The following is a 12879-nucleotide window of genomic DNA, read 5'->3' as shown; positions in this document are numbered from 1 at the left end:
CTGACTTCGACAGAACCTCCGTGGTACTTGTGGTGAATAACAATGGACGCGGACCGCGAGAAAGTCGGTGGACGTCGATCACAGTTCGCGAATGAAGATGCTCTCTACGGCGAATATTAACGCTGGGGAATATTCGTATGTTTTCTATTCGAATTCTACGAATGATCGAATATTTGAATAGTTGTATATTTGAGTAGTTGAATGTTCGAGTATTTGAACATCGAGTAGTCGAATATTTGAGTATTTGAGTAATCGAATATTTGAATAGTCGAATATTTGAGTGCTTGAATGTTCGAGTATTTGAATATCGAGTAGTCGAATATTTGAGTAGTTGAATATTTGAGTAATCGAATATTTGAATAGTCGAATATTTGAGTAATCGAATATTTGAATAGTCGAATATTTGAGTGCTTGAATGTTGGAGTATTTGAATATCGAGTAGTCGAATATTTGAGTAATCGAATATTTGAATAGTCGAATATTTGAATAGTCGAATATTTGAGTACTCGAACGTTCGAGTATTTGAATATCGAATAGTCGAATGTTTGAATATTTGAGTATTCGAAAGTTCGAGTATTTGAATATCGAGTAGTCGAATATTCGAGTAGTCAACCATGAACGTAAAATGACATTTAAATGCTTCCATGACACCACGAGGAAACTGCTCACTACGCTATTAGTACTTTTTCGTATCGTGATGTACAATGTTCCGTTGAAATCGACGCGGAACGCTTTACGCATTCGTATCGGAAAAAAAACTGAAAGTTCAACCGTCGGGTAAAAGTCGTCGCGAGAAATTCAAAGCTTTGTATGGAGGTTGCAACACCAAGTACAATTTATTCCATGAGACGATTACTCGTAGTTCCGCGGCGCAGACGCTCGGAAAGTTGAAGAAGAATTCAGTCTCAGCCCGTTGAAAGTCTTCCAGTCCCGCGAACGAGGGATGCAACTCGCACAAGTATCTGTGAAGGCGTCCGCGTGCACGTAGCAAGCGAGAGAGACTTTAAAGACACTTCACGGTCGGAGAAGATGTTGTAAAATGTCGTCGCGTAATAGGTGAGGGGGTATGGCTCGCATTTTCGCCGAGGAGATTGGCTATTTGTTACGCTCGTGGGAACCACCGGAAGAAGTAGAAACGATATAAACGCGGAATTAATTTCACCGTCCTTTCACGGCATGAACCGTCGTTGGCGCTAATTAAACGCGAACAAGAAGAAACGAACTGCCGACATTTGACGTGCGTCCTTTTCCACGAGGCTCTCGTTCGAGATTAAATTTGTTTCCTTTTTTTCTTCGACGAAGGGGTCGATGTAACGCGTTCCTGGACACGAACACGAGTTTGTATCCCGAAACGAGGGGAACTACATTGAATTAGGGTCGTGATTGCTCGTATTGGAACATTCGAACACTCCTCGACAATTCAAACATTTGACGAATATAATTCGAGTACTTTAGGCAATAAGTAGTGGACGTAGTGGACCATAAGCATTTGGATATGAGTAGTATTCGAGTAGTGTGGCGGGAACTGTAATGTATTTGTACTATTTTGTATGGAACAGTAGTTATATATGTTTATACACACGGATTGTTAATTATTTTCTAAATTTCATTCATTTCTTTCAACGCAATAGGCCATATATACTAACCGATGACAAGATGTTATATTTAAGTACACCAAGAATCAATGTTGTTCAAATAGTACAAGTATATAAATATTTTTTTATTCGACAATATTTGAATATTAATATTCGTTTACCAATATTCGAATAGCAATGACTGTATAATAATAATGATAAAATATTCAATATTCGCATAATGATACTCCACCCCAGTTTCAATAGGTATCAACCTTGAGAGTTAACGTGAAAAAGTTTTTCTTGGTAAAAAAGGCTGTTTGCTTCTCGGACAGGTTTCCTTTACCATCGAAACCAGATGTTTTAAACTTCGTCCTTTAACTTCTTCAAACATCTTATACATCCAATTAGAGGTCGCTAATGTAGGTCAGTCTCCTAATTCATCATTTACTGAAATTTATTTCAATACCGTGTATTCATTATGGGGTCCATTTTTTAGGAAGATGAAAAACTAAATGACTTGAATGAACTGAATTACTTCTGTAAATTTTCAACGATTTTTCACGAAATAAAAAAATTCCTGTAGTGAACTAATAACAATCGCTTTGGTTAAAAATCGTAAAACGAGCATCATATTGTTAAATACTGTATCGGTAAATTATTCGTGATAATGTGACAATTACCTTCGATAATATAATTTAACAATTAAAAGCTATCACCGTTCTGAAAACAACGAAAATAGCTACGATTGATATTGGACTACATACCCTAAACTAAAAGCAGGAGTTCACGTACCAAAATTAAGCTCTCAAAAATATGGAACACTGGAGTACCGATAATACTCGGTAGACTATACGAATCGCTAATGGAACGTAATTATTAATCAATCGTCTCTTTCTAGAAAGTCCCCGTTTCAAATATCCTCGTTCGAACATCGTCATCGATAAGAAATCGGATACATCGATCTCAAGAGTATGCAAAAATCAATCTACCGAAAGCATAGTTTGCCAGATACCATGAATCCTTAATTAAACGCAATTATTAACAAACCATCTATTTCAAGGATCTCCTGGCTGGAATATCTTCCTTCAATCATCGTCATCGATAAGAAATCGGATACATCGATCTCAAGAGTATGCAAAAATCAGTCTACCGAAAGTATAGTTTGCCAGATACCATGAATCCTTAATTAAACGCAATTATTAACAAACCATCTATTTCAAGGATCTCCTGGCTTGAATATCTTCCTTCAATCATTGTCATCGATAAGAAATCGGATACATCGATCTCAAGAATATGCAAAAATCAATCTACCGAAAGTATAGTTTGCCAGATACCATGAATCCTTAATTAAACGCAATTATTAACCGACCATCTGCTTCGAAGATCTCCTAGCTGGAATATCTTCCTTCAATCATTGTCATCGATAAGAAATCGGATACATCGATCTCAAGAATATGCAAAAATCAATCTACCGAAAGTATAGTTTGCCAGATACCATGAATCCTTAATTAAACGCAATTATTAACCGACCATCTGCTTCGAAGATCTCCTAGCTGGAATATCTTCCTTCAATCATTGTCATCGATAAGAAATCGGATACATCGATCTCAAGAATATGCAAGAATCAATCTACCGAAAGTATAGTTTGCCAGATACCATGAATCCTTAATTAAACGCAATTATTAACCGACCATCTGGTTCGAGGATCTCCTGGCTGGAATATCTTCGTTCGATTCGTCGTCATCGGTACGAAATCGGATGAAAGCTGCCCGACCGTTAAAACGGAAATAATACCCGAGGAATATTTTAATTAATCCCAGGAATCTCAGTTCCAGCTGTTTGCTTTCACGTCGTTTCAATTTTGCATCTCGTCGGGCGATCAAGCTAAGAATCCAGCCGAAAGCACTTCGCAAACGTGCTCGAGATTCTGAAAGCCTTTCGAGAGCAATGGCGCGAAGCGTGTCGGAGCAGGCTACTTTCGTGTTCTCTTTCTCTCTTTCTCCACCTTTCTCTCCCTCTCTCTCTCTCTATGGCTTCTACGACGTATAAAAAGGACTCATTACGTAAACTTCCCCGGATATTTCAGAATCTCGTCCGAAGAACGAAATCACCCCGTTACGTTGTTTACCGTTATCGCCGTAGAAATTTCCAACGGTCGAGTCTCTCTTACTCCTAACTATTAACATTATCGCGGCACGAATACCGGCTCTATCTCCCTCTCTTTCTCTCTCTTAAAAGAGAAAAATAGGTCGTGTATCAGAATTATATCTGGACACACAACGGCACCGTTTCGTTCGGAATTGGCCTTCGTGAGGGTATATCTCAAGTAGCCCTAATTAGCGACACGAGCCGTTGGTAATTTTTTATATTGGGTCGTTCGATAACAAAACCTCCTCGCGGGGAGGGGGGAACCTGCACGAAATATTCGGTTCGAATCGCGGCCAGAAATTATTTTCGTCGAAGACGAAACGGTTGACCGAAGCTACTTTCCTTTTTTTTTTTTTTTTTTTTTTTTTTGAAGCAATTGTAACAAGAGATAACTGCAATGTAGGAACGATAAATATTATTCGGGCGGTCAACGTTCGAGATCTGTCCCTGGTAAAATTACATTAAGATAAAAGAAACAAAGATGGTTGCGTAAAATTTGAAAAAAAAAAAAAACAATTTTTGATTTATAGAACAGCTGTAAAAATAATTTCAATTCCTTCGAGTAGTCGACGAGTACATGATTGATTCGAATATTTTTCGCAACTTTTACGGACGAACACGCATATTCGAATCTTTGTTAAGAGAAAATGAGAAAATAGAATTTATTTCATCTTTGATGGTTTCTTTTTTTTTTTTAATTTTGCAGCATTCTATCCGACAAAAGGGTAAAATACACAAAAGGAACTATTGTGTCCCAAACGAACCGTTTCGTCGCAAAAGATTGTCGAAGTTAGGACCAATTAGATTGCGCGGGGTAGCTCCTGGGGGCAAAATGTTTCCCCCATTTTGTATCTCGTTGCTATACAGACCAATAATGTCCACAAATGGCGTACTTATGCGGCTCTGTACCGCGCACGTAACGCGGCAACAATGCGTTCATGGTAACGAGTGACAAAGTGAGCGGAGGGGGGAGGGGAAGGGGGGAGAACATTTCACTTCCAAGAACAACTCCGCGTTATCTAATTGGTTCAAACTTTAACAACTCTTTGCGAGAAAACAATTCGTTCGCGACACAGGGCCCCTTTAAATGTTTTCGTTATCTCGTCGAATAGAGTTCACAGAAATGAGGAAACCTTGACTTTGAACCTCGAGGTTAGGTTCCCGAAACTCCTCGTGTAAAAACTGTGACAAGTTTCTTTTTCTGTCGTACGTATCCGCGAGATAACGATCTCGTCCTCCGATAATAGATTCGTGTATTTTTAATGCTTTCGACTTCTTCGAAAACGTGGATCCCCGGAATGTTAATTAAAGAGGTCGTGTCGATGGTGATAAAAATTTAAACGGCACTTAAGCGATCCCAGTTCTACATCGCGAAATGTGTCACGATCTTGTCTTAAAATAGGATTACAAAGAGACCTAGATTGAACGGTCAATTTATAGTCGACGATAATCGTTGACTCGTACTACTGAAAGTGTGCTTCGCTGTGCAATCAAACATTTAAAAGACTCTGTCTCGAGCAAGCTATTTTCACGTCTTCGGTGTAATTGTACAGCCTGTGGCAAAAAACAGTAACGAAATAGAAGAAGAAAAAAGAAAAAAAATATAGAAACTACAATAACCGTAAGAATAGACTACAGAGCTAACCGCGTAAGCTGGTAACGTCCTTTGACCAAATAATGCATAACTCGAGAACGAACATCGATCGTCGTTGGAAAAAATTTGTGGAAGCACTCGAAGTATCCACGGACACGTGCACAAAATTCGAAATCGATAGATAGAACACTGTGTTCGGAATTAAAATCATAGACCTAACCACACACACTGGTAACGTCCTTTGACCAAATAATGCATAACCCGAGAACGAACATCGATCGTCGCTCGAAAAAATTTATGGAAGCACTCGAAGTACCCACGGACACGTACAAAAAATTCTAAATCGATAGATCGAACACTGTGTCCCGAATTAATACGGAAAGATTGCCCAAATCTGGGCTCTCCGGAGCTACCCCCTTAATTGCCATCGGGCAGTCTGTCGTTCAATTAACCCCTTCGACGGACAATGGAATCGAAGTGACCTCTATTATCCGACAACAGATTCGTTAGGGAAATTCCGTGCTTCGTGAACATCCTCGTCCATCCCTCTTATCGTCTCAGAGACGGTCCTTCATCGCGAACCTCTCTTCCGGTCGCTGGCAGAGTCTCTTCAAAAACAGGAGTCCAGGGGTTAGACTATCCAAGAACATCTCTCTCTCTCTCTCTTTCTCTCTCTTCCCTTCTCTCTCCCATCAGTTTCGATTCATCTCGAACTTCCAATCCTCTTTTCCCATAACACTCGCGAAATCAGATCCGGCACGGATTCTAATCCAGGGAGACCCGGGTTGAATATTTCGATCTCGTTCGACATGGCCATCGATCGCGTCGGCGCCGGTCTGATCGCCTCGGTCTTGTCAACGACGCCAGGTCCAGGTCGTTGAAGGATTTCGAGAGGTCGATGGACGATCGAACTTCAGGAAGAAACGTACGAATCCACCGCGAACGCGATAAACTTCGAATTGAATCCAACCGTAACTGGATCTTCGAAAAAAATGAAGCAGCTGGAACAACGGAGGATTTCCTGACGGATTATACCTGTCGGATGAAAGAAAACGGGAAGCAGAATCGATCGTACATGGACCAGACTGTCTCCGAAGGTGTATGCAATTAAGTGAGAATTGTTCGTGGAAAACGACAGACACGACAAAATCCGATCGATCGTATTGAACGAACGAGGGGATACCGAATATCGGACAATCATACGATCGTTGGGAAATATTGCTGGAAACGGACCTGCCCACCTTCAAAATACCATTTCGAGCGACGTGTTATTTTATTTCGCGGTTGTCTCGTTTTTGAAACGGAATTCCATCGTATCGTTCCGTGTAATACCTTTGATAATGATAATTCTGTATTTCAGATAATGGAATCGAATAATCACTCGACCAATCGATGTAATCGAATTAATAACAATGTGCAGCTTGTACTTTGATTTTGCAACGTAACGTGCACTTATTTGCAATTTAATTTATTAATTTCCTGGTATTCTTTTTTCTTCTTTTTATCAGTGTTCTCAAGTAACGAAATACTTTTGGAAATAACCAAACAATAACGAACATCTTTATTCGTTCGACTTCTTAACGCACGGAAAATTGTACGTTCGTTGCGCAAGCAATAATAAAAGTTACTTTGAATTTTCTTCGAAATGCCTGTTACTTCGGATAGATAAATAAATAATTCTTAAACAACGTTCGAGTGATGGAAGTAACACGAGGTGGTAATTATTCAAACTCTATTGGTCGAATGATAAAAGTTCCAGCTGCGGATGTCGAGTGTAACGCTGAACACCTCTGCCAGAGACGGAGAGATCGTTTTGTTATCTTTATGGTGACTCTTTGGAACGAAAGTCGTGTCAGTTAGAAAGAACCCGGGTTTTGGATGGTATCACCCTTTTCATCTTCCTTCGAGAGAAAAAAGCCTCGTGGGAACCCACCACCTTTCTCCATCTAATGTCCTGGCGAGTGTACAGGCTAGCCAAACAATAGTAACGCAACGATAGAAGTCTCCTCGTGAGAATCAAACAGAAAGAACAAATTAAATAATTATTTCTTCCTGTGCAAATTATACTTCCTTACTCTTCTTCTACAATTCTTACAATTAAAACACTCAACACATCGTTGAATTTCATTCGTTCTCCAAAAGAGAATGCAACCGTACATCCTTAACTTCAATTATTTATATCTTCGCAACAATTGCGTATCTGTGTTTAATATTCTACACGTTGCAAGAGGAACCTGTCTTCTATCATCCTACAAAAGCTCGTTAAAATCGGTGCAGGGACAGATCGGAACTGTCCCTTTCGAGTATTCGCAATACCGAGCACCAGCGTCGAAAAAACGAAACGCAGCCAAAGAATCCACTTTCAGCCCGTTATAATTACATCATTGTTTCGAGGACGCGGAGCAGAGGGTGTCGAGGGGGTCGCGGAGCGGCAAGAAAGCATCCCGGAACGAGAGGAAAAAGCTGCGGCCGTTTTCAGGACAATTACGAAGCACGGGCGAAGTTCTTCCGAAGCGGGGGCCTTCAAAGAGCATCAAAGCGACGAGCCACCGACCGAAGGTGCAATGAATCCTTTGTAGAGACGCGTTCAGGCCGGCTAAGTGCATTCCTTTATTAGGGAGTTTCAGCCAGGAAGAGCCCGGTATACTTAAGTGCGGCCACCGACAAGTGAGCCGGTCCGTTTTGCACTTTGAATGTCGGCAGCTAAGTGCGATCCAGTTTTAAGGCCATGGAGCCGCAACCTACGGGGTGGCCCGCACGAAACGGAACGAGGAATCAACGATCGCGACGAAATTGACCGAATCGAGACGAAATTAACCGAATCGAGACGAAATTAACCGAATCGAGACGAAATTAACCGAATCGAGACGAAATTAACCGAATCGAGACGAACGTCACTTACGTGCGCAAACAACGAGATTGTACTCGATTTTTCTTCGTTACGGAACGATGGAGAAATTGTTTCTTTTATTTCAACGCGCGAAATTCTCTTTGAGATTTCTATGGAAATTCTTTTTTTTTTTTTTTTTTTTTAAGTTTACGAATGGTCAATGGATTAAAATGTTACGAAAGTCTGTCGATGATTTAGAGGTACGATTTTTCTCGAAAGATGATCAGATCTTGTGACGAGAGTGTAAAATTTAAGTGTAGAATCTTCTCCAGAGGTTTAAATGTACTCAAATGGATACGCATATGTAGTGCGAGGATTTTTAAAGAATGCTTAAGAGATGACACGAATGGGAGAGAAGTTTCTCATCGCTCATAAATTGCGTTTTTACGATAGTAATACTACTAGTCCCCTAGTTCATCTAACAGTGAAATACTAGGTTGTTGGATAAGTTTTATTGTTTTTCCACTGTAAAAAAATATAGTGTGACACTTCGACTTTGAACAACTGTAAATATACGAACGAGTCGACGGATCTGGATGAAACTTCGCACATGTTCGTGAAACAAAAGTACCGTCTTTAGAAAAATAAAACGACGAATTTAATAGCTCCATTTCTTATAGAACGAATCTTAAAAACTTATCGAGCAACCTATCGATCAATCTCAAAACTTCTGAATTGCATTTAGTTGCATTTAATAGAAAATTTAATTTTTAATAATCGAAACACTATCAGGGAGTCTTTGAAGATTTTCTACAAAACATAAGCAAGCAAATGATCCATATAACGTATAAATTTTTACGTTGCATAACAATCTTGCGTATTCGTTACTCAAATTTGTATAATTTCACAATTATTAGTATTAGAAGTATTAAACCGTGTAGAGATCGTTGCAAATGCGCAAAGTTTGTCCAGACCCCGGAAACGAATCTAAAAATTTCGTTCGTTCGCAAATGAATAAAAATTAAATCGAAGAGAATCGGTATTCATCGTTTGGTTTTGAACCAAAGGACTTAGGCCCGAATAACTCGGAGCATGGTTGTTCTCCATACCGCTGACAAAGTTATTTAATAATAACGGTTCACGGGACGAAGTATCGTACAATACCATCGACGTGAATTCTTCATCGGGCCGCGGGTGGCTTTTAATTTCCCGGGCAAGTTCATTATTGAAGAAATTCTTGAAATAACCGTGCGCCTGTGTTTCTGAAATTTCCGAGAAGCTCTCTCTCGTGCAACGTACACGGAGGAGACAAAGGCCGGACGGTGGCTTCATATCACTTCCAATATTTTCCACGGAGAGTAACGCACGAGGAAGAAGAAGAAGAAGAAGAAGAGGACGAGGACGAGGACGAGGAACATCGTACGAGACGTAACGGCTAAATAAAGGCGGAGTTGCGCGTTTTTCAATCTCCGCGGGAAAAAAATCAATTTCCGTGGAAACGTACGTACGTACATACGTGTGTGTGTGTGCATACGTGTACACGGAATCCCGAAACGGCGAAGATAGAAAAATACACGTGCAGAAATCGAACACGCGGCGAGTTGCCCCGTATATTTCAGCTTCGATGGCTGCTCGTGTGCCGATGGAACACACCGAACACTTTGAAATTGAAACTCGAACGGCCCGGACAGGAAATTGTTACCGAGCGGCCGATTGTTGCCCGAGTGGCCGTTGACCAAGGTCTTCCTATACACGGAACGGGCACAAGTGATTGAAGATGCCTCAAGTGCTTCTGAAAAATCAAAACGCGACGAACGTATCGGCGAACCGACACTTCATGTCTCCTCTCGCTTCGACGTGTCGCGTTTCAACAACGGACACTCCTCGTTCCGACCCGAGACTCGTTGACCTTTCAACGAGGTACCGTTAAAGGGGTTCGAAGATGAAAAAAAGAAAGGAAACAAAAAAAAGTAGAGAAAAAAGTATACGCGTTCCTCTTCGTTTCCTCTAAATATTTTCTTCGACCCGCGAAAGAGACCGTGTAGCGAAATTCGAAGAATTAGCAACGTTGGAGGTGGTAGTCCTCGAACGGAACACCGCGCGTCAAACTTGCACAAGTGTCTTTCCAAACGACACTTTACAAGCTTGTCCCGCAATAGCTCTGGGGAACCAATTGTCTCGAAATTTGACGCACAGATAAAGTAAACAGCCTCTCGGTCACTGGAACCGAAATAGACTCAATATCTGTAAAAGCCTTCTTTCTCGCGGCTTGGTCAAAATTTGTCGTGGAGATCGAAGAATTCTCTTATTTCTCGCAGTCAGGTGAATAGCTACGTTCCCACGGAGCGAGAATCTTTTCGATTATTGTCGTTCAGGATGACCGGAACTGGAATTATCGAGTCGTAAGTGTCGACATCTGATCCTGTATTACTTCTAGAAAATCAATTATTCAAAACTTGAGAAAATTCCCGTAGCTTGACAAGATACGTACAAATATACGCGCAAAGTTTGAAATCGATACGTCCGATTGTTCGTTCAGTAAAAAATCGCGAATTATTGGACAATTTTAAGGGTTCTGAACTAACCTCTTGCAAGGATTCCAGAATGGCTTTGGAAAGAGTCATTGAACGCTGTTTGCTGTACTATGGTCGTTTTCCGAGCACATACTTGGCGTTCTAATTTTACATCGCGAGTTTTTGCGCGCACGTTACAACTGATCGTGTATTACTTATAGAAAATCGATTGTTCAAAACTTGAAAAAATTCCCGTAGCTTGACAAGATACCAATAAATACACGTGCAAAGTTTGAAATCGATACGTCCGATTGTTCGTTTAGTAAAAAATCGCGAATTATTGGACAATTTGAAGGGTTCTGAACTAACCTCTTGCAAGGATTCCAGAGTGGCTCTGGAAGAGTCATTGAACGCTGTTCGCTGTACTATGGTCGTTTTCCGAGCACATACTTGGCGTTCTAATTTTACATCGCGAGGTTCGTTGGCCCCTTTATCTGTCCTGGCCGCTAGAACGGCGCAATTCGCGAACGGAAACCACCAGGGATGTAATAATGGCGAGGCTGATCTCCAATAATGGATAGAACGCGTCAAAAATGGCTGGCACAGCTGCGTTTCATACGTGTCCGATTTATAGCAACGACGCGGCATCCGTTGACCTTTTTCCCTGAGAGCGGAGCACGGTCCATGCATTTTCCCGATCCCCGCGATCCATTACGTTTCATAGGACGCAGAAAGGGAAAAACGAGGAGCCACCGGGGAAACCCGGTGCAATCTAAAAATGCACTACCTTTTTGAGAATGAGATGCGAGCGAGCTGACGCGCGTTACCGCCCGATCATTCGCCGAACAGTCGTGTATTGTTTGCCCTTGAAAAGGATCACCGATTCGCGGTACCACGTAAAACGTTGAATGGAACGTTACCTGGAGAGTGAATTGGGATAGAGAAGCCATGGAAGTCTATTAATTACACGTGGATTGGGACTATTCTGAGTCACGAGTTCACGAACTGCGTGGGATAGTTGTTTCCTGGAAGTCTATGAACCACACGTGTCAGGACTGTTCTAATTGATGTGTTCACGAACTGTTCGGGACAGTTTCGACTAAGGAGTTTATAAACGGAGCGTACGTTTCGGGTCAATTTTGACCTAGGAATCTATAACTCACACGTATACAGATTTCTGATTGAGGTGTTCATGAACCAACAAACGTTGAAATTGTAATAGAGTATCTGAGAATAGTATTAAGTTCTCTTTGCATACCTTGATCAGATCTGTGTATTCAAATAGTAGGATAGAACGTTGCCAATATATTTTGTACGATTAATAATTTAGGAGGTATTCAGAGGGGAAATTCCACGTGTCTCGCTTCGTGTACGTGCATAGGTAAAAAGTTTTAATAATAATGCTCCATTTGAAGGTTACGCGGTCATACTGGCTACCAACGACAACGAATCTTCTTTGTTCCTACCATCGTAAGAAATTGTCGATGCGTTAACGTTTAAAATTGAACGTTTGAAATTATAGAAGCGGAGAGAGCGACGGCAGTAGCGCTTCCGGTTCCAGGACCAGCCTCTCGGCCCAGGAAGATCCGGATTCACCGACGCCTTGGAAACATCGACGGAGAGCGTCGACGTTCAACGAGGCGCACCTGGAGCGCGTTAAATCAGCCTCGCCGAAGACGCCCAGGAAGCGATCGTTCAGCTTCCACGAGCAACCCGTGTTCAGCCGATCCTTGAAAAAGGACTCTCCGAACGAGGACAGTGGTCAGGGGAAACCCATCGAGAAGCAGGAAGGCGAGCTCGCCCTTCCGCCCCCGTGCACCTGTCCCTATTTCGGTGAATCGTCCAAAAGACCCCCTCCTCAACCCTCCAGCGAGATCGTGATCGTATCGAGCGACACCATGAAGCCGATCACGGGAAAGAATCTCGAGGCGGGTCTTTTGGGGCGAAACAGCGGCAGGGTCGATCCTACCAGGAGCTACGAGCTGAACTCGGTCGTCACGTGGAGGGGAGGGATGAGAGGATCGAGCTTGGGTGAGTTTCAAACTGGACGTTCCATTTTGTGCGAAAGAAAACATTCAACTTTGATTTCGAAGTGAATTTTCGATCTTGAGTGAATCAAAATTTACTTGAAAAAAAATTCGATTAAGGTTCTTGAATACGGGGTAAAAATTGTATCTTGAAAACGGGATTAGCGATCATCTCGCGAAGAGGCGAGAG

General features: G+C 41.6%; 2 protein-coding genes across 4 annotated transcripts in view; one reads left to right on the top strand and one right to left on the bottom strand.

Annotated features, from left to right (window-relative positions):
- Positions 1-12879, bottom strand: part of Rpn2 (Regulatory particle non-ATPase 2) — a 126198-nt gene that overhangs the window by 26195 nt on the left and 87124 nt on the right. The window lies entirely within an intron of this gene.
- 5-ht2b (5-hydroxytryptamine receptor 2B) overlaps positions 1-12879 on the top strand; it is a 138276-nt gene that overhangs the window by 124203 nt on the left and 1194 nt on the right. For both annotated transcript variants that reach the window (XM_076325990.1, XM_076325983.1), the window contains exon 6: positions 12185-12693. In XM_076325990.1, the coding sequence (XP_076182105.1) occupies positions 12185-12693 (509 nt within the window). The remainder of the gene's footprint in view (positions 1-12184; positions 12694-12879) is intronic.

This window comes from Ptiloglossa arizonensis, chromosome 1 (genome assembly GCF_051014685.1).
Source record: "Ptiloglossa arizonensis isolate GNS036 chromosome 1, iyPtiAriz1_principal, whole genome shotgun sequence".
Lineage (NCBI taxonomy): Eukaryota > Metazoa > Arthropoda > Insecta > Hymenoptera > Colletidae > Ptiloglossa > Ptiloglossa arizonensis.
Note: the sequence above shows the minus strand (reverse complement) of the source record. Positions and strands in the feature narration are given on the sequence as shown.